General features: G+C 53.7%; 4 protein-coding genes, 2 non-coding genes and 1 pseudogene across 6 annotated transcripts; 6 read left to right on the top strand and 1 right to left on the bottom strand.

The window, feature by feature from the left end:
- The first annotated feature begins 486 nt into the window (after nt 1-486).
- EIF4A1 (eukaryotic translation initiation factor 4A1) lies at nt 487-6,227 on the top strand. Its single transcript, XM_070394502.1, has 11 exons — nt 487-540; nt 1,849-1,897; nt 2,312-2,444; nt 2,842-2,981; nt 3,754-3,922; nt 4,278-4,387; nt 4,563-4,706; nt 4,795-4,932; nt 5,035-5,124; nt 5,387-5,466; nt 5,569-6,227. Exons 1-11 carry the CDS (start codon nt 518-520, stop codon nt 5,711-5,713), a joined length of 1,221 nt encoding a protein of 406 aa, XP_070250603.1. The 5' UTR covers nt 487-517; the 3' UTR covers nt 5,714-6,227.
- Nucleotides 3,211-3,355, top strand: LOC138995251 (small nucleolar RNA SNORA48; annotated as a pseudogene).
- LOC138995270 (small nucleolar RNA SNORD10) lies at nt 4,039-4,177 on the top strand. Its single transcript, XR_011468588.1, has one exon. It is a non-coding gene; the product is annotated as a small nucleolar RNA SNORD10 (small nucleolar RNA).
- On the top strand, nt 5,162-5,303 carry LOC138995223 (small nucleolar RNA SNORA67). Its single transcript, XR_011468553.1, has one exon. It is a non-coding gene; the product is annotated as a small nucleolar RNA SNORA67 (small nucleolar RNA).
- Nucleotides 6,228-6,524: 297 nt separating the features above from the next.
- On the top strand, nt 6,525-9,212 carry CD68 (CD68 molecule). Its single transcript, XM_070394503.1, has 6 exons — nt 6,525-7,048; nt 7,150-7,673; nt 8,067-8,186; nt 8,314-8,386; nt 8,499-8,669; nt 8,891-9,212. Exons 1-6 carry the CDS (start codon nt 7,000-7,002, stop codon nt 9,022-9,024), a joined length of 1,071 nt encoding a protein of 356 aa, XP_070250604.1. The 5' UTR covers nt 6,525-6,999; the 3' UTR covers nt 9,025-9,212.
- Nucleotides 9,213-10,771: 1,559 nt separating this feature from the next.
- Nucleotides 10,772-14,717, top strand: MPDU1 (mannose-P-dolichol utilization defect 1). The gene is made up of 7 exons (XM_070393798.1): nt 10,772-11,224; nt 12,533-12,598; nt 12,775-12,907; nt 13,242-13,327; nt 13,447-13,565; nt 13,729-13,839; nt 13,991-14,717. Exons 1-7 carry the CDS (start codon nt 11,122-11,124, stop codon nt 14,111-14,113), a joined length of 741 nt encoding a protein of 246 aa, XP_070249899.1. The 5' UTR covers nt 10,772-11,121; the 3' UTR covers nt 14,114-14,717.
- On the bottom strand, nt 14,718-16,760 carry SOX15 (SRY-box transcription factor 15). The gene is made up of 2 exons (XM_070393799.1): nt 15,803-16,760; nt 14,718-15,097 (listed from the first exon to the last, which is right to left on the bottom strand). Exons 1-2 carry the CDS (start codon nt 16,333-16,335, stop codon nt 14,932-14,934), a joined length of 699 nt encoding a protein of 232 aa, XP_070249900.1. The 5' UTR covers nt 16,336-16,760; the 3' UTR covers nt 14,718-14,931.
- Nucleotides 16,761-17,820: the final 1,060 nt, after the last annotated feature.

Below are 17,820 nucleotides of genomic sequence, written 5' to 3'. Positions count from 1 at the left end.
CTGATCCCATCCTCCCTGCACATTTGGACACATCCGGTTTGTCCGGTCTCTCTGCTGGAGAACAAAATGTGGGTCCAGAGAACAGCTGGGGCAGAAGGCAAAGGGACGTGGTAGTCCCGGGAGCCCGGAAGTCCCTGGAGGCTGAAACCTCGCCCCCTTTTCATGATAGGGTCTACGAGGCCACATGACAGGCACTCTCACCTCCGCACGTGTAGAGGTGCAGGGCCCCAAGATGGCTGCCTGGCCTCGAGGCCAGAGTCCTGTATGTCACTTCCGTACCGGTGAGAAGGGCGGGCCCAGCAGCCAATGAGGCTGTGGGGCGGGTCACCAACTTGATAGGCGCTCAAATTACCCAATGGTGGCTACGTGCCAGAGCGCCTACAAACTAACGTCACGCCGAGTTGTTGAGCGCCGGCAGGCGGGGCCCAGGCGGCCAAGCCAATGCGATGGCTGGGGCGGGGTTGGGCGCTCTATAAGTTGTCGATAGGCGGGCACTCCGCCCTAGTTTCTAAGGATCATGTCTGCGAGTCAAGATCCCCGGTAAGGAAGGCGTTTGCTCGAGCTGGGGGCTACTTACCCTGCCTTTCCCTTCCGAGGCCCCCGCGGCGGGGTGGGGAGAGCCGAGGCCCACAGGGTGCGGGGAACCGAGCCAGGAAGACCGGCCCTGGGGGGCGCGGGGCAGATCCACGGCGGAGAGCGAACACCGCCTGGCTTTCGGGGCTTGGAGTGCGAGGTTTGTTAGGCCTCGACCCGAGACGGTGCCCGGAGCCCTGGCGCCGAGTGGCTGGGCGAGGTCGCGACCCAGCGTGAGAAAGGAAGGCGGTCGCCGCCGCGCGTGGCCCGAAGCCGGGCGGCCGGGTGGCCTCCGCCGGAGGGCGGTCTGGCGCGCGCTGGATTCCGCAGGATTCTGGCGGAACCACTGGCCAAGGCGGGGGGGCCTGGGTCCTCACGTCCAGTCGTGGCGTAGCGTTGAGACACGGGTCGGGGGGGAAGCAGCCGGCCGTTCAGTGCTGGTTTCTTGGCCCGGATTGAGCCTCAGCCCGGGGAGCAGCCGCGTGAGGCGCCAGGAGCCCACTCGGCACCCGGCGGGCGGGTCCATTTTGCCGCACAAGCCGGGCAATTGGCAAACTGCGGATGGGCAGGTCCACTTTCCTTCGGGGGTGAGCGCCCTGAGGTATGGGGAGGGCGACGCCATTTCGCGACGGGGGCGGGCAGGGTGTGGGTGGTTCCATGGTGGGGGGTTACGCCGCCGGGTGGTCGAGGGAGCGAGCACATGGCGGCCTGATGTCCTCCCCTCCCCCAGCCCGCTTCGCCTTTAAGTGTTGTGCAATCTCCCCATTAGCTAGCTCGGCTGGGGCTCATTGTGCGCGAGGCCGCCACCGCCCGCGGCCTCCCACATCCGGGCACCGCGAGGGAGGGGGGGAGATGGGCTGCAGTGGGTGGGGGAGGGCGCCAACGCAGTGACGTGGGGGGAAGGGGATGTCCTACTCTACTGGGAGGTGAAGGGCGGGACTTCCGGATCGCTGGGGCGGTGATGGGAGGTGCACCAGCTTGGCCTCGGAGCGGCCCGGCCCGAAGCACGTGGGCCTGGCGGCAACCACCACCTCCAGGCCTCCGGGTTTTTCTAGGCGAGTTACCCCATCATGTCGGAATGGCATGACATGAGCCGCTCCTGGGAAGGGGCAAAGGCCTGATTCAGTTACAGATGTAACTGCTGTGTCTCTAGGAACTAGTAGGGGTTGGGTTAGGGAGCGAAGATGGCATCGTGCAAGGTGGGGTTGCTGGTAGGAAGAGCCGGCTACCAAGATTTGTCTCGTGCCTCAGTATACTCATATTTTAAACCAACAGATCCAGAGACAATGGCCCCGATGGAATGGAGCCTGAAGGCGTCATCGAGGTGAGAATAGAGCCCTATCACCATTATCCTTCGTTTTGGAGAGGGGCAGTGTCCCCTGGTTTCTGGACCATACCCTGGGATTCATCTTTATTGCATAGCCTAACCCTGAGTGGTTAAGCTCTTCTCACTGGGAGTCTTAACTTTTATATAAAATTTGTGTAAAATATTTGTGTCCCTGAGATTATGTGTGAAACGTCATTCAAATTGGTCCTGTTATCCCTTCTACAAGCACCAGCCTCACAGTTTTCAAGTGGACTGGTCCCTAGAGTGATTTCCTAGGCAATGTAGAATCATCTGGCTTCCCTGGAGGGGGTGGGAGGAGGTTGTTGACACTGAAGCTTTAAGGGCACAAGGTCCTATTTGCTCCAGTGTAGAGCCTTGTCTATACACCTTTAATCCCTTTGCATCCTACAGAGTAACTGGAATGAGATCGTTGACAGCTTTGATGACATGAACCTCTCAGAGTCCCTCCTCCGTGGCATCTACGCCTATGGTTTTGAGAAGCCCTCTGCCATCCAGCAGCGAGCCATTCTTCCTTGTATCAAGGGTAAGACCTCTGCTCTAAAACATGTTCTGAACTGCCCCTGGGTAGAGTTGCACGTGTTCGGTGGTGCTTGTCTCATTAGCCAGGGACAAAATAACTCCTTTATTTACACTAGCTTAGCTTGGCTTTTGGTCTGTGCTTCAAGAGGGGTAGTATTTTAGCCAGCTCATAACTTCCTCTTTGCAGCTATATTTCTAGCCTATTTCATGCAGTACTAAATGAGTTAATAACCAGATCTGTTCCCATTAAAGTACTGGTTGTGGGAGAATAAAGTCTGAAGTGCTTTGTGCTTGGCACATAGCTCTCTTCAGTGCTTAATGAGTGTTTTGCAAGGCCTTGAATGTCTCATGATCCCAGAGTGTATGCTCTCTACCATAGCGAGTCTTTCTCCTGATTTTAGGTTATGATGTGATCGCTCAAGCCCAATCTGGGACAGGAAAAACAGCCACTTTTGCCATATCGATTCTGCAACAGATTGAATTGGATCTAAAGGCCACTCAGGCCTTGGTCCTGGCACCTACTAGAGAATTGGCACAGCAGGTGAGCTCGTAGTTTATTTCTCCTCCCCTGAAAGACTGATTTAGAAATAATTAGCACAATCCAAAAATCTGAGTATGCTCCCCAACCACTACCACCACCACCTTGGGAGAACTGAGGTATCTACCCCAACACAATAAACATTTCCTCCTCCCATTTCCTGAGTCAAATGGGAAGGCTTCTGGGTGGAGCCTGGCTGGCTTAGCAAGTCTGGCAGCTGTTTTATGGACAAACCCCCTGGCAATGGGCAAGGAGACACCTGATTGGTGGTGTTGCTCTTATATCAGTCAGGGGCAAAGCAGATATACAGTCCTTAGTTCATCCTAGCTTGATGCCTGTGTTGGTGGCCAGAGCTGTTTCATGCCTGAGGCACATAAAATGATAAAGAGTGAACATGCCACCTAACAGTTCTAGTGGCGGGGACATGTTATTCTGCACATAAAACTGGGTGCTATGAGAATAATAAGTGGGTCGCTATTTGCTTTCAGAAAATTGGGTGGGGATCTAGTGTGGTAATATTGGAATTATTTCAGAGGGCAGTTACTGTGAATCATGTATTCTCAGGAGCCAGAATGTTCAAATCCTGAGTCTCTGCCATTTAACTGTCAGTGTGATCTTAGATGCATTTAACCTGCCTGTTTCTCGCCTGAAAAGTGAGTTTTAATAGTAGTGCATATAAGTTGGAAAAAAAAAAACATGAGAAGCACTTAAAATGGAGCCTGGCACAGTTGTAGCTAATAATAATATATGAGCATCTGTCTTTTTCTGGGTTCAGATACAGAAGGTAGTCATGGCTTTAGGAGATTACATGGGTGCCTCCTGCCATGCCTGCATTGGTGGTACCAACGTGCGTGCAGAGGTGCAGAAGCTGCAGATGGAAGCTCCCCATATCATTGTGGGCACCCCAGGACGTGTGTTTGACATGCTTAATCGCAGATACCTGTGTGAGTATCTTAATTTTCTGATCCTCTAGGTCACTTGCCTCTCCTGCATGCTTTCCCAGTCTTTCCACTGGCCACAATCTTGTTGCCAATGAAGCTCCTTTTCCCCTGAAAGAATTGCTCTATGATGAACCCCATGCGTGTCATCTGAGCCTGGCTTCCCTGTCTCAGCCCAGGTAGTGTTCTACTTCCCAGGGCTATTGTCTGGCCTGGCAAGGGGGGTCCCTGGCAAAGGATCAAAGTTTGAATTCTGAGAGCAGATCACCTATCCATTCTGGTTCTTCATTGGGAAAGTTAAGCATATATCACGTTTCCCTCATTACCACTTGTCTTTCTCCCCCCTCCCCCCGTTCTGTAGCTCCCAAATACATCAAGATGTTTGTACTGGATGAAGCTGACGAAATGTTAAGCCGTGGGTTCAAGGACCAGATCTATGACATATTCCAGAAGCTCAACAGCAACACCCAGGTGAGAGACATTTAGCCGTGCCTTTATGGCTGATCCTTCATAGATTGGGGTTGGGGTGGTAGAACAAGAATGAGGTGCCAAAGAATTCTAGTCTCGAGCCTTTTTATGCACTAGCTTGTTTTAGGCGGCGTGTAATAGCTCCTATCCTAGTCTTGCTGTATTTTTTCCCCCTTAGGTGGTATTGCTGTCAGCTACAATGCCTTCCGATGTGCTTGAGGTGACCAAGAAGTTCATGAGGGACCCCATTCGGATTCTTGTCAAGAAAGAAGAGTTGACTCTGGAGGGTATCCGTCAATTCTACATCAATGTGGAAAGAGAGGTGGGGCCCAGTGCAGGAGGCGGACCTGGTAGTAAGTTGTCGGGGTATAGCCCCCTGACTGATTTTTCTTCCCCAACTTCACCCCCAGGAGTGGAAGCTGGACACATTGTGTGACTTATATGAAACCCTCACCATCACCCAGGCAGTCATCTTCATCAACACGCGAAGAAAGGTTGATTGGCTCACTGAGAAGATGCACGCCCGAGACTTCACCGTCTCTGCCATGGTGAGATTTCCCCTCTTACTAACCAGCAGTGTGTATGAGTCAGTAGCCCACTTAAGCCAGTTTTCAGAACCAATGTGCCTACACTCTCCTTTCCCATCCTAGCATGGAGACATGGACCAAAAGGAACGAGATGTAATCATGAGGGAGTTCCGCTCTGGCTCTAGCAGAGTATTGATTACCACTGACCTGCTGGTAAGTAAGGGGGGATTTAGACAAAACAGAAGGGAGAAACCAAGGTGATTCCCTCTCCAAGGGGACTAATAGTGCCCCTCTTCCGGAAAGTAGCAGCTTGGAATAGAATCTGGCATGCCTCAGGTTTTCAGGGGAGGTGATACACCATTTCCTTGGCCTTCCTTTGGCTGCCTACATGTACACTAAAGTCCCAAGTTCCTTCTGGGTGGCCTATGCCCTCTTCTCACTCACGTGCTGAAGCTGTCTTATTTTCTTGCCGTAGGCCAGAGGCATTGATGTGCAGCAGGTTTCTTTAGTCATCAACTATGACCTTCCCACCAACAGGGAAAACTATATCCACAGGTGAGTGTGTTTACCAGCCCTTCATGCCCAGTCTTCGCCGGGCTGAAGCTTGTTTTCTCTTTACTGTGTCCCCATGTATCCTAAGGTGTCCTTCTTTTCCAGAATCGGTCGGGGTGGACGTTTTGGCCGTAAGGGTGTGGCTATTAACATGGTGACAGAAGAAGACAAGAGGACTCTTCGAGACATTGAGACCTTCTACAACACCTCCATCGAGGAGATGCCCCTCAATGTTGCTGACCTCATCTGAGAGGGGCTGGCCTGCTACCTCATCCCAGCCAGGGTTCTCAGTCCTTGGCAGGCTGAGGAGGAGCAGGAGGGGGGAGGGAAGGGAGCCAAGGGATGGACATCTTGTCAATTTTTTTTCTTTTTTTTTTCCCTTTGAATAAATGTCACTTTTTGAGGCAAAGAAGGAACCGTGAACAATTTAGATACCCTTTTCTTTGGGGTAGGCTCATGCCCCAGGCGCCGTCTCTTCTCCCAAAAACACTAATCTACTTCCCTAACCTAGTCAACCTCCAAACCCCAGAGACTCCCTGCTCCAGCCAAATTCCTCTGAAAATGATTCTTCAAGGGGGCTATGTCACTCAACCTCATTTACTGGACCAAATCTGGAGGGAGAACCCTTGAGTTAGGTGGCCCAGGGGATTGTCCCCATGTGGGGGGAGCAGGGGAGAAAAAATAGTAGCCATTTTTACATTGTTTTGTATAGTATTTATTGATTCAGGAAACAAAATTCTGAATAAAATTACTTGGAAACTGCCTGTTTGGGCTTCTCATTTCTTCCCCTTCCCACCTGCTATGGGGTATATATCCCCTCCCCCAACATGATATTTTACCTCAGTGGTTCTCAACCTTCTGGCCCTTTAAATACAGTTCATGTTGTGGCCCAACCATAAAATTATTTTCGTTGCTACTGTTATGAGTCGTAATGTAAATATCTGATATGCAGGATGGTCTTAGGCCCATGTGACCACCAAAGGGGTCTCGACCCACCGGTTGAGAACCGCTGTTACCTTCTGTGATAAGTCATTTCACAGTGACCCTTCTGCAGGGTTGGGCAATCCCCATCACAAGTGCCTCACATGTCTCAGTCACGAGGAAGTGATGGATGGAGGGGGAAATGGGACTGGTAACTTGATTTTTACATTGTTTTCTGGGAAACGGTTTCTTTGGAAATCAGAGAGGGGCTGCATTTCAACTGGTTCTGTAATCATTTGCCAGAACCGTTGGGTTTTGTTGAGGTAGACAAATGGGTCCCCAAGGATCAACACTTAACTCATTCTCCCCACATGATGGTCTTGATTCTCACAGCTCCCACTTGGGTGAAGCCAGGGCCAATCATGTAGTGACAAAAACTTAATGACTAAGTGGTGGTTGGGGCTGAGGTGCCTGAGTCAGGTTGTGGGGCAGGGCTATCTCAGTTACAGGAAGTTAGGACTTTCATTTCCTCCTTTTCCAAAAGGAGGCAGGGAATAGGGTAGACTTGGGTGAGCAGCTGATACTGACACTACCAAGAACTCCGGCTGTTCCGCCATGAAGTTTGCTGTGCTTTTCCTGGGGGCCGTGCTGGGACTACTAGCAGGTAAGGACAAAGGGCTAAAGGGGAGAAAGGTGTGTGTGTGTCCCCCCCCCCAGGAAGGAGCCTGTCCCTGGGTTGCTAACCAGTCTTTCTTCAACTGAAAGCCCAGGGGACGGGGAATGACTGTCCTCATAAGAAATCTGCCACTCTGCTACCATCCTTCACGGTGACACCTACAGCTACAGAAAGCACAACAAGCCTTGGAACAACCAGCCACAGAACCACAAAGAGCCACAGAACCACCAAGAGCCACAGAACCACCACCACAAGCACCAGCCATGGACCCACAACAGCCACTCACAATCCTGTCACCACGACGAGCCATGGAAATACCACAGTTCATCCAACGAGCAACAGCACTGCCACCAGCCCAACGAGCAACAGCACTGCCACCAGCCCAACGAGCAACAGCACTGCCACCAGCCCAATGAGCAACAGCACTGCCACCAGTCCAGGATCCTTCACCAGTTCGCCCCACCCAGGACCACCTCCACCCTCTCCAAGTCCTAGCCCAGGCTCCAAGGCAGCTGTAGGAGACTACACTTGGACTAATGTTTCCCTGCCCTGTGTCCATCTCCAAGCCCAGATTCAGATTCGAATTCGGTACCCAACCCAAGGTGGAAAAGAGGTAAAGCTGAAAGGGGTTGAGGGATAAGACTGGTTCAGAAGGGAAGAAGGAAGAGTGGAGAAGGGGACCAACACAAGGTGGGGTTGGAAAAAAAAAGGTATTTTATTTTTTATAATTAAAAAAAATTTTTTTATTTTAGAGAAGAAGGGAGAGGGAGAGAGAGACAGAAACATCAATAATGAGAATCACTGACTGGCTGCCTCCTGCATGCCCCCAACTGGGGATTGAGCCTGCAACCCAGGCATGTGCCCTTGACCAGAATCGAACCTGGGACTCTTTAGTCTGCAGGCCAACACTCTATTCACTGAGCCAAACCAGCTAGGGCGAAAGAAAAGGTATTTTAGATGGCACAGCTGTGTAGCCTTATGACTCTCTTTTCTTTAACTTCCACAGGCCTGGGGCATCTCTGTACTGAACCCTAACAAAACCACGCCCCAAGGAGGCTGTGAGGGTGCCCATCCCCACTTGCTTCTCTCATTTCCCTATGGACAGCTCAGCTTTGGATTCAAGCAGGTACCTCACCCCTAATCCCTCACTCTCCAAGTGCCCTTTCCCTATTAATCGCTCGCCGCATCCCTCCTCTGTGGACATGAACACCACTCTCCCCCATTAACCTGAGCTTTCCTGGTCACTTCTGCAGGAACCACTGCAGAGCACTGTGTACCTGAACTATGTGGCTGTGGAGTACAATGTGTCCTTCCCACAAGCAACACGTGAGTAACCTTCCCTTTCTCGTCACTTGCACTAGATGTCTGGGCTCCTAAAGGGACCTAAGCTGGGGGATGGGGATGTGGATATAGAGCTGATCCTTCCTCACTCTCTTAGAATGGACATTCTCAGTTCAAAATTCATCCCTTCGAGAACTCCAAGCCCCATTGGGCCAGAGCTTCAGTTGCAGAAATGCAAGCATCATTCTTTCACCGGCTTTCCACCTCGACCTGCTCTTCCTGAAGCTACAAGCTGCTCGCCTACCCCCTACAGGGGCCTTTGGGCCAAGTAAGACTGACTTCTTCTCTCCTAAAACTCTCCCACCGCATTAAAAGCCCTACTCCAGGCTACCCCTCCCTTCCTCTACTTTACCCGTTCTGCCTTCATTTACTGCTCTGTCATCTAGGCGAGTTTCTCACCAATTGCCTACTTCCTAACATCCCCAGGTTCCTTCCTCCCACCTTTATCCCACCACCACCATTGTGATACTTGCCTTGTCTTTCCGCCAGGTTTTTCTTGTCCCAGTGACCAATCCATATCGCTGCCCCTTATCATCGGCCTGATCGCCCTCGGCCTCCTCACCTTGGTGCTTGTTATCTTTTGCATCTCCCGGAGACGTGCACCCGCCTACCAGCCCCTCTGAGCCTTTGTCCCAGCGCCCAGGGCACCACTCAACTGACTCAGAGACAAAGTTATCTTCCTTCCCTCTCTGTCTTGAAGAAAAAAATCTAAGATAATGCCACTGGGAGAACCGAAGGGAGGTGTTTATTAAATATGACATTCCCCCTCTCCCTCCCCCAATGGGAGAATAGTAAAGCCTTCTTAAATCTTTGTCTTTGGTTTTCCTTGTCCTTCCTGCCAGGATTAAAAGCCGTGAGTTTCTTGCCATAATGCTTTCTATGCCTTACATGGTTGAGTCTAAGGGAGCTGGTGAGGAGGGGTGAAAAGGTCAATGTGCAGCCAAATATCCTCATGGGTTCATCCCCCAAAGCCTGGTGCAGCTGGTGTTGAATCTGCTCACCTCCCTTCCTCATTCTGGGGCCCCTGGCCCCAGCTCCTCCTCTCCAATCCAGTAGTCACCCATCCTGGAGGCCTTCTTCCTGACCCTTCTATGCAATTACAGGTGAAGCAGGCAGCAATAGCAGTGAGTGTGGGTGGGAAGGTCACACCTGTGTCATTTTGTTTCCAAAGGATGTGCTAGTGGCTCCTGAGCAACAAGAATGCTTGCCCCGCCCACCTTGTTGATGAAACCCTTACTGCACCTAGGATGCTAGCTCACCTGCAAAGGGTTTCAACAATGGGAGCAGTGGGTATATAGCCTCCACATACAATTACCCTCTGTGCTCCTGGGAACAACATACCTCCAGCCTGGGCCACCCAGGGAGCCAACCCTGATGTTCCAAGTGATGGTGTGCTTGGTGGTGGGTGGCAGCCCCAGGGCAGCCAGGTTCTACAAAAGGGCCTGCCAGGCAGCCTGCACCATCACTGAGTGCCACTCCCTTTACAGTGCAATTGCTGGGGGCCAGAATAGGACCCTCACGCTACAGAAAGTAGCCCCTGGGACCTAGAGACCCACCCCATTGTGGGCAGCCCCCATGTGGCAGCGTCCCAACAGCCCCACCATTGCCTCACTGACATCCCCTACCACCGCGCAGACTGTGGCATGAGAGTCATGGAAGGGCCTGCAAGACAGTGTGGTGCTATTAGCCGAGCATGAAGGCCAGTCCCACCACCGGGATGGCCAAGAGCAGTGGTTCTCAACCTTGGCTGCACATTAGAATCACTTGGGAATCTTTTAAAAATCCTGATTTCTGGGCCTCATCCTCCGGAAATATTGTTTCTTTGTTATGGGGTGGGGCCACAACATTAGTAACAAAGAAACAGCATTTCCGGAGGATGAGGCCCAGAAATCAGGATTTTAAAAAGATTCCCAGGTGATTCTAATGTGCAGCCAAGGTTGAGAACCCCTGGCCAAGAGTTAGTGTCCCAATGCGGGGTGGCAGAGGGCATCACCCCGCCAGGTAGTCCAAGGTGCCGGTTCCCCAACATGAGCTGCTGGGCCCAGTTAGCCTGGCCTAAGCCCTTCCTCGCGATGTGGTCACAAAAGGCCAGCGCGGTGGAGGGGACCTCACAGGGCCCCGCCTGGGCTTCAGGGAACCTGCCAGGGCCGGGCTCCGCAGGGGCAGGGGTGCCATCCCCTGAACATGGTCTCGTCTTCCCCACCTCCGCCTCCCGCTTCCCTGTCCCGGGCGCACCCATTCGCCCAGGCCCGGGTTCACAAGGGGCGGGAGAAGCTCCCGCCAGTGCCGTTCCCACTGGAGACGCCGAGAGAACTCAAGTGAGAGAAGGCACAGCGCCCCCATCCAACGCCATTTTGGAGACTCGGCTCCTCTCTTCAATTTTGAACAGCCAAGTCAGCAGGGAGAAGAGAAGATGGCGCCGAGCGGGAGAAGCGGAGAAAAGCAGGACGATAAATCCTGCTTCCAAATGGAAGGGTAAACAACGGTGCGAAACAAGGAAGTGCGCAGGCGTACAGCTTTCGCTGATTTAAAACTCAAACAGCAGGGAGGGTGGACCTACTACGTGGTCGCGGGACGAGACCTATTTTACGCCGAGAAGGAGCGGAGCAGAGCGGCGGGGCGGCCCAGTCACGGGAGGCGGGAGGCGGAAGTCCAGGGCGCGCATGCGCACCGCAGGTCCCTGAGGCTCTGAAGGAACTGGCGGAAGCGACCTTTACAAGATGGCGGCCGAGGCGGACGCGCTGCTCAAACGGGTGCTGGTGCCGATTCTTTTACCTGAGAAATGCTACGACCAATTTTTCGTCCAGTGGGATTTGCTTCACGGTGAGTCTTGTTCGGCATCTGGTCAAAGTCCTGCTGGAGCGCCAAAGTGGGGCGTGACTGCGGATAAGTGATGGCGGTGACCACTGCATGGCTCGCTGGGCGGAAATTACTGCGGAGAGGGGCGGAAGTGTCTCGGACTCCGTACAGCGAGTGCGCCATTTTGGAGTGGGAGAAGGCGGGGGAGGGGTCGCTGGGTGGAAGTAATTCTCTGTGAAATTTATGCTTTAGAAAACGGAAGGCCAAAAGACTCAAATTTTATAAAACAAAGTTAAAATATAACCCAATAGTTCCCACCTTTAAGAGGTCGCTATACCTCCAGGAGCAAGGCCAAATTTGATCGCAGGCCTCATGAATCCAGGCCTTCAGCCGCACCCCCAAAGGTTTCTGCCGCCCTGACGATGCTTTCCCTCCAGCCTCCACGTTTGTTCGTGGCCTCATTTCGGAATCACTTGACTTCCTCCCACTTTCTACGAGGCAGTTCCACCGCGAGGCCCCTCTGAGACCCAGACGCGTTGGGAAGCTTTCTTTCCCAGCCTGCCCCTCGGGTCGCGGCACCCACTGTGCTTCTGAAACACTTCGTTTTAGCTGCTTTCCTGACCCGTGAGAATCTTGCCACCCGCTGAGCCAAGCTCCTTGAGGAGAACACTTCCAGGCTAGAGAAGATGTGGGTGCGGGGCCCTGGGAGGGGAGGGCCAGGGACAGCGGGTCCGGAATGAGTGGCAAAGACCAGGCCCAAGCGGATCGCCCAGGTGCCTATGAGGGGGAACAAGGGAGCAGAGAACCCTCCGGCATTGTGCAGCCTGATACAGGGAGAGCTTTGGAAGTAAGACCACGGAGTGTATTTAGTTCTCACCTGAGGACATGCTTAGAGAGAGGACGGAAGAGAGAGAAACATCGGTCAGTTGCCTTCACTATGCTCCCCGACTGGGGACCAAACCCGAAACCCAGGCATGTGCCCTGGCCCGGAATCAAATCGGCAACAACACTCAACCATCGGAGCCACTCATGGCTGGCAGGACCAAGGAGCGTAGATGTAGTCTTCAGGGAATGGGAAATCGGGTTGGAGAGAAGGAATGTGAAAGCTGTTTTGGAGAAGTTGCCCCATCTTAGCATGACATAAACTGGCCCAGGAAGGGCCAGGCCTTTTCCACCTGCCTCCGGACACCCGGCTTCCTTGTGTGGGGATGTGCCAGTCTTACGGAGCAGTGGCAGCCACAGGAGGGCTGTAAGTCTGTAGGCCTGTACCGTCTCCGAAAGCCCTGGCCTGGGTTCCTGAGACCCCCTCTCTGCTCCCCTTTCTCTCCCCAGTCCCCTGCCTGAAGATTCTCCTCAGCAAAGGCCTGGGGCTGGGCATTGTAGCTGGGTCGCTGCTGGGTATGTATCTCATCTTCCTTTTCCTGCTGTTGGGGGGATGGGGATTGAGTATGAAAATGCCATAAACGGGATGGGTCCCTTAACCAGAAGTGGGGTAACATGCTTCTCAATAGCTGTTTTGTTGTGCTTCCAAGGAATAGCAGCTCTTCAACCCTACCCTTCTCATCCTTTCTCAGTGAAACTGCCTCAGGTGTTTAAAATCCTCGGAGCCAAGAGTGCGGAAGGGCTGAGCCTGCAGTCAGTCATGCTGGAACTAGTGGCATTGACTGGGACCATGGTCTACAGCATTGTCAACAACTTCCCCTTCAGGTGAGGGGTTTGCCCTTTGTCCCCAAGGGTAAATACCCACAACTCTAGTGGGCTCGGGGTAAGAGGTGAAAGGGCAGGAAAAGCTTAAGCCCTTTTGGAAACAGTCACCACCTATGGAGCTGATGAGAGCTGAGCATCCTATGAGAGCTCAAGATTCAGAGTGAGTCCATCAGAGGTGGAGGTGGTGGTGCTGGGAGGCAGGAGGCAGGAACCAGTAGGGCTGTGGAGGACAGGGAGTAATCAGATAATTGTGTCTCCAGATGGACGGGCTATGGAGGCTTTTCCTGCCTCTTTCCAGGCCCGCCTTTCTTCCTTCCAACTCTTGACTCTGCAGCTCTTGGGGTGAAGCACTATTCCTGATGCTCCAGACAGTCACCATCTGCTTCCTGGTCCTGCACTACAGAGGACAAACTGTGAAAGGTGCTGGGATTTACCCAAGAGCAGACTGTGGCTCTTGAGAGCCCTGCCGGGTGGAACTCCACATGGGGAAGCCAGAGGACTCCTGAGGTTGATGAGGACTCCTTGTCTCTGACTCCTAGGTGTGGCTTTCCTAGTGTGTTACGCTCTGGTCCTGCTGATACTGCTTTCACCACTGATGCCCCTGGCCGTGATCACCATACTCCAGGCCTCCAATATGCCTTCTGTGGTAGTGGGGAAGGTGGGTACTGGGAGCAAGGAAAGAAATATTGGAGGAGGGACTCGGTGAGGAGCAGAGTGGAAGCTGTGTATGGGAATATTAGACTAAGGAGAATGGGGGGAATCTGATGGGAACATGGGAAGAATTCAGATGATAGAACAAAGGGTCTCAACTCCTGTTCTAGCTGCTCCAGGCAGCCACCAACTACCGCAATGGGCACACGGGCCAGCTCTCGGCCATCACAGTCCTTTTGCTCTTTGGGGGCTCCCTGGCCCGAATCTTCACCTCCATTCAGGTGAGTTCACCTTCTCCCCTCTAGGGGGCACTAAAACATCTTACCTGCCACCTGAGGACTTAAAGCTGTCTGGTCTCTGGAACCTTTTTTGCGGGGGGGGGGGGGGGGCACGGCGTTGAAGAGTGACCCTAGCTCTGTTTCTTGCATTTAGGAAACTGGAGATCCCCTCATGGCTGGAACCTTTGTGGTCTCTTCCCTCTGTAACGGCCTTATTGCTGCCCAGCTTCTCTTCTACTGGAATGTAAAGGCTCCTCACAAGAAGAAAAAAGAGTAGTAGGGCTGATCTGGCTACTAGAGTCCATTCCATGTTTCTATTCATCCACCTAATCTCAGGGTCTTTCTGAGCCAGCCTACTGGTGTGACTTTTAATCATTCCCCATTTCTCTGCAGATGCAACTTTTTGAGCCAGCATTTGTGTTTTCGTGGAAAGGCATAGATGGTAGACCCAATCCTTAGAAAGGAATTGGGGTAGAGATTTTCAGGCTGACATGATATTGATTGTGCACTGTCCTAATTTAACCATTTGCTGAACTTCTTTTAGCAATTTCTAGCTACTTACCTCTCCTGGGCAAAAGTCTTGCCTGCCCTCCCATCTCCCCACTTTCCTTTTGGCTTTAAGAGGACAAAGCCTGGACAGTGCAAGGGACTAGGGGCTATGGCTGCCTCCCTCCCCCAGCCTGGCTGGGACTGTCTCCTGGACCCCAGTGCTGGGTGGGAGGCAGGGGAAGGGGGATGGAGAATGACTCAGTCAGGGCCCCAGGGTGGGGTGAGGAGGTTCCTGCTCTGGCAGGTCCAGGCAAAAGGGAGTGGAGATGATGCTGGTTCCTGTTGTAGTGAGGGGGAACAGAGATGGGGCAATAAAGACGCAGAGACATGGCTTAATTGTACAAAACCGTGTTTGTCCTACAAAAAATATATAAAAAGTTATGTTGCTCCCTCTGGATGGGGGGAGGGGGAGGGGGCTGGACTGCAGGCCTCCTCTAAACTGTGGTCCAACAGTGCAAAAGAAGGGTTTGCCATTTGGAAGTAAGGGGATAGTTCTGGGTGAAAAAGAGGTTGGAGCCCTTCCTGGGAGGTCTATACCCATGATTATTAGAGGTGGGCCAGGGGCATGGGGGCCCCTGAGAGGGGAGGGTTGTAGGGAGTAGGAGAGCCTGGGGGTGGATAGGGATTATAGTGGGGGAACAGTTCCCCCTGGAGCCTAGGGTTACTCTGATGGAGGGAGCACGTTGAAGCCTCTGGTTTAGAGTGGGAAGAGCTGCAAAGAGAGAAATACGGGTTAGAAGGCACTTTCCTAGGTTGGTGATGCCAGGCAGGGTCCCCAGTGTGCATGTGAGGGCAGGTCTGACCGGTTCTGGGTAGACAAATAGAACCTAGTCATCCCTGGCTATTTGGGCCCCACTAGGTACTGCAGGTCCAGAACCAGACCCAACGCTAGCTTAGAGAGCAGGGCAGCCTTGTTGGGGCAGGCTCACCAGCGAGCTTGCGTGCTGTGCGCCTGTTTTCCTCTTTCGGGGCAGCAGGCCAGAAAGGGGCAGAATTGGGATTAGCCTCTCCTTGCCCTGGGGGCTGAGAGGAAGTCAGGTCACACCAGGGCCAGAAGCCGGTGGGGGGTGGGGGTGGGGGGTGGAGGAGGGAAATGGCAGGAAATCCAGATAGGTAACTGGAACAAGGTCAACATCTAGGGGCCTGTAGTCTGCCCCCCCTCCAGGCCACCACTGCCAGGTTGATGGGAAAGCCCTCCAGGAAAACCCTGGGCCACCAGAACCCTCCCAAAAGAGCTGGGAGTGCTGGTAATGGTGCTGCCCAAATCTTCAGGCAGTCCCTAAACCCCAAAGGGGTGACCTCAAGCTTTGTTGGGTTCAGGCCCCTTGTCAGCCAGGCCCTCTGGTATGCGTCCCATCTAGGCTCAGGGAGGGAGGACTCGGCATCTCCTTCCTCACCCCCGCTCCCAGCCACTTACCTGAAACCACGAGGCAAGTAGGATGTCGAGTCGTTGGGGGGTTGGTACCCAAAGCCTCTGCTCCCCTGGGTGGTCACGTATCCTGGTCCCCAAACCGGCCCGCTAACAGCCACACCGCCGCTTCCCTGGCCGAAATGGGGCAGCCCAGCTCCCGCGCTTTTAGTCTTGCGCCGTGGCCGGTACTTGTAATCGGGGTAGTCGCGCAGGTGTCGGGCCCGCAGCCGCTTGGCCTCCTCCACGAATGGCCGCTTCTCGTCCTCGCCCAGCAGCTTCCACTGCGCGCCCAGGCGCTTGGAGATCTCCGAGTTGTGCATCTTTGGGTTTTGCTGCGCCATCTGGCGGCGCTGAGCAGAGCTCCACACCATGAACGCGTTCATGGGTCGCTTTACCTTCTCCAAGGGAAGGCCCCCGGAGACCACGGGGCTCTCGGCGTCCTCCCGCTCCTGGGAGCCCGAGGGTGAGGAGGCAGGAGCCGTGGGAGTGGGAGGTTCCAGGCTCCAAGCTCGGTCTTGTGAGAGGCCGGGTAGCGCCATGGGAATGGAGGGAAACCTTAAAGAGGGCGCCTACACGCCCTCTCCTCGAAAGCGAAACGTTGATCTCCAAACCCGGTATCCTTAAAATGGAAGTGTCTTCCTAGTATGGAGTCGTTCTGAGAATCTCGTGTCCTTAGAAAGTATATATCTCGTCCCCGAGTTCAGAGTCCTTATTCTGGAGCCCCGCTCCCTACCGGATCAATCCTGCACCCTGAAGGAGTGGAGTGCAAAATCTGTCTGTACAGGGCAGGCTGCTTTCTCCTTTCCTGGCTGCGGTGCAGCGTCAGACCCAGTCCCGCTCCTACCTTTGGCTGGTCGGTCTTTGGTGGAGGTCGGAAACTTCCTGCTCAGACTCTAGTATTGTAGCAGCCGGCGGGGCAGCGCGGCCCGGGTACCACAGCACTCGCACCTGGCCTTAGCGAGTGAGTCAGGCCCGGGAACAGCTTTTAACGACTGACTCCTCCCCACTCCCTCCCAGCAGGCCACGCCTCCTTAAGAGCGCCTGCATCACCTAGGCAGACCCAGGGATCCTGCTCTTCCCAGCCCCCAACACCCCTCAGGGCACCACGCCCCCTCCCCAACCCAAGACCCAGATGTCAAGCCTTCCAGCCCCGGTAGCTCTGCAGTCTTCCCCTCCCTTCTTAAGCTTTGGCAATTTAAAGTCAATTCCTTTGCACAATGGAAGCAAACACCCGAATCAAAAGCCCTCAGGGTCAATTGTGCTAGGACAAATTGGAATACCCCACACCCACCCCAAACCCTTTTCTCGTGCCCAGTGCCCCTCAAAACCCAATCTGCCCCTGGGGCAAGAAGTCAGGGCAGTTACAGGGAGGCAGGCCATTCTTGTTGCCTGAGTCATCCCAGCAGGTGCTTGGGTGGTGATTCAACACCACTCCAGGTGAGAAAACTTAAACTCTCCCAACTCCAGCCCCCAAACAAAGGTTTCTCCACACACATTTTATCTTCAAACTTTAGAGTCTGAAGGCAGGGAGCCAGGAACCCCAGGACAACTCCCCTGGGGTTGAGAGATCAGTGACATGGATGCTGGAAGAAAAAAAAAGTCTGATTCCAGGGCAGGAAATGAGGGCTGGACATCAAGGTCCCACTCTGCCCAAGACCCAGCCCAAGCCCCAGGCCTCAGGTAATCCGATTAAGCAGCCAGTCTTGGCTCTTGGCTCTTAGCAGGAACAGTTCCAGCTTGGGCAGCCCTACCTAGCCAGCTGTGACTCAGGTACAGGAGTGGCCCAGCTCCCTCCAGCAGCAAACTTGGGGGGAGGAGAGAAGCAGCAAGACACAAGCCACTCTCCTCGACCAGGAGGGTACCTGGGCCTAGGGAACTAAGACTGTCCAGAATTCCCAAAGTAGACCATCTCTGGAACACTAGAGCCAGATGCTGAGAAACAGAAGGCAAGGTCCAGGGACCAGGACAGATCAGTCTTAGGAAAACAGCTGGACCAAACTGGGCACAAGGAAGACACAAGAACC

The sequence above is a fragment of the Myotis yumanensis genome, unplaced genomic scaffold, assembly GCF_028538775.1.
Source record: "Myotis yumanensis isolate MYYU_CA2020_CCGP unplaced genomic scaffold, mMyoYum1.0.hap1 SCAF_16, whole genome shotgun sequence".
Lineage (NCBI taxonomy): Eukaryota > Metazoa > Chordata > Mammalia > Chiroptera > Vespertilionidae > Myotis > Myotis yumanensis.
This window is presented reverse-complemented; position numbering and strand designations above follow the sequence as displayed.

Coding starts and splice junctions, on each gene's coding strand:
- EIF4A1 (XM_070394502.1), top strand. CDS start 518: ATGTCTGCGAGTCAAGATCCCCG. Junction 541..1,848: donor TCTGCGAGTCAAGATCCCCG/GTAAGGAAGGCG, acceptor TTAAACCAACAG/ATCCAGAGACAATGGCCCCG. Junction 5,125..5,386: donor TGATTACCACTGACCTGCTG/GTAAGTAAGGGG, acceptor TTCTTGCCGTAG/GCCAGAGGCATTGATGTGCA.
- CD68 (XM_070394503.1), top strand. CDS start 7,000: ATGAAGTTTGCTGTGCTTTTCCTGGGGGCCGTGCTGGGACTACTAGCA. Junction 8,187..8,313: donor TCAGCTTTGGATTCAAGCAG/GTACCTCACCCC, acceptor TCACTTCTGCAG/GAACCACTGCAGAGCACTGT. Junction 8,670..8,890: donor TACAGGGGCCTTTGGGCCAA/GTAAGACTGACT, acceptor TCTTTCCGCCAG/GTTTTTCTTGTCCCAGTGAC.
- MPDU1 (XM_070393798.1), top strand. CDS start 11,122: ATGGCGGCCGAGGCGGACGCGCTGCTCAAACGGGTGCTGGTGCCGATT. Junction 12,599..12,774: donor TGTAGCTGGGTCGCTGCTGG/GTATGTATCTCA, acceptor ATCCTTTCTCAG/TGAAACTGCCTCAGGTGTTT. Junction 12,908..13,241: donor GTCAACAACTTCCCCTTCAG/GTGAGGGGTTTG, acceptor TTGACTCTGCAG/CTCTTGGGGTGAAGCACTAT.
- SOX15 (XM_070393799.1), bottom strand. CDS start 16,335: ATGGCGCTACCCGGCCTCTCACAAGACCGAGCTTGGAGCCTGGAACCT. Junction 15,098..15,802: donor TACTTGCCTCGTGGTTTCAG/GTAAGTGGCTGG, acceptor CTCTCTTTGCAG/CTCTTCCCACTCTAAACCAG.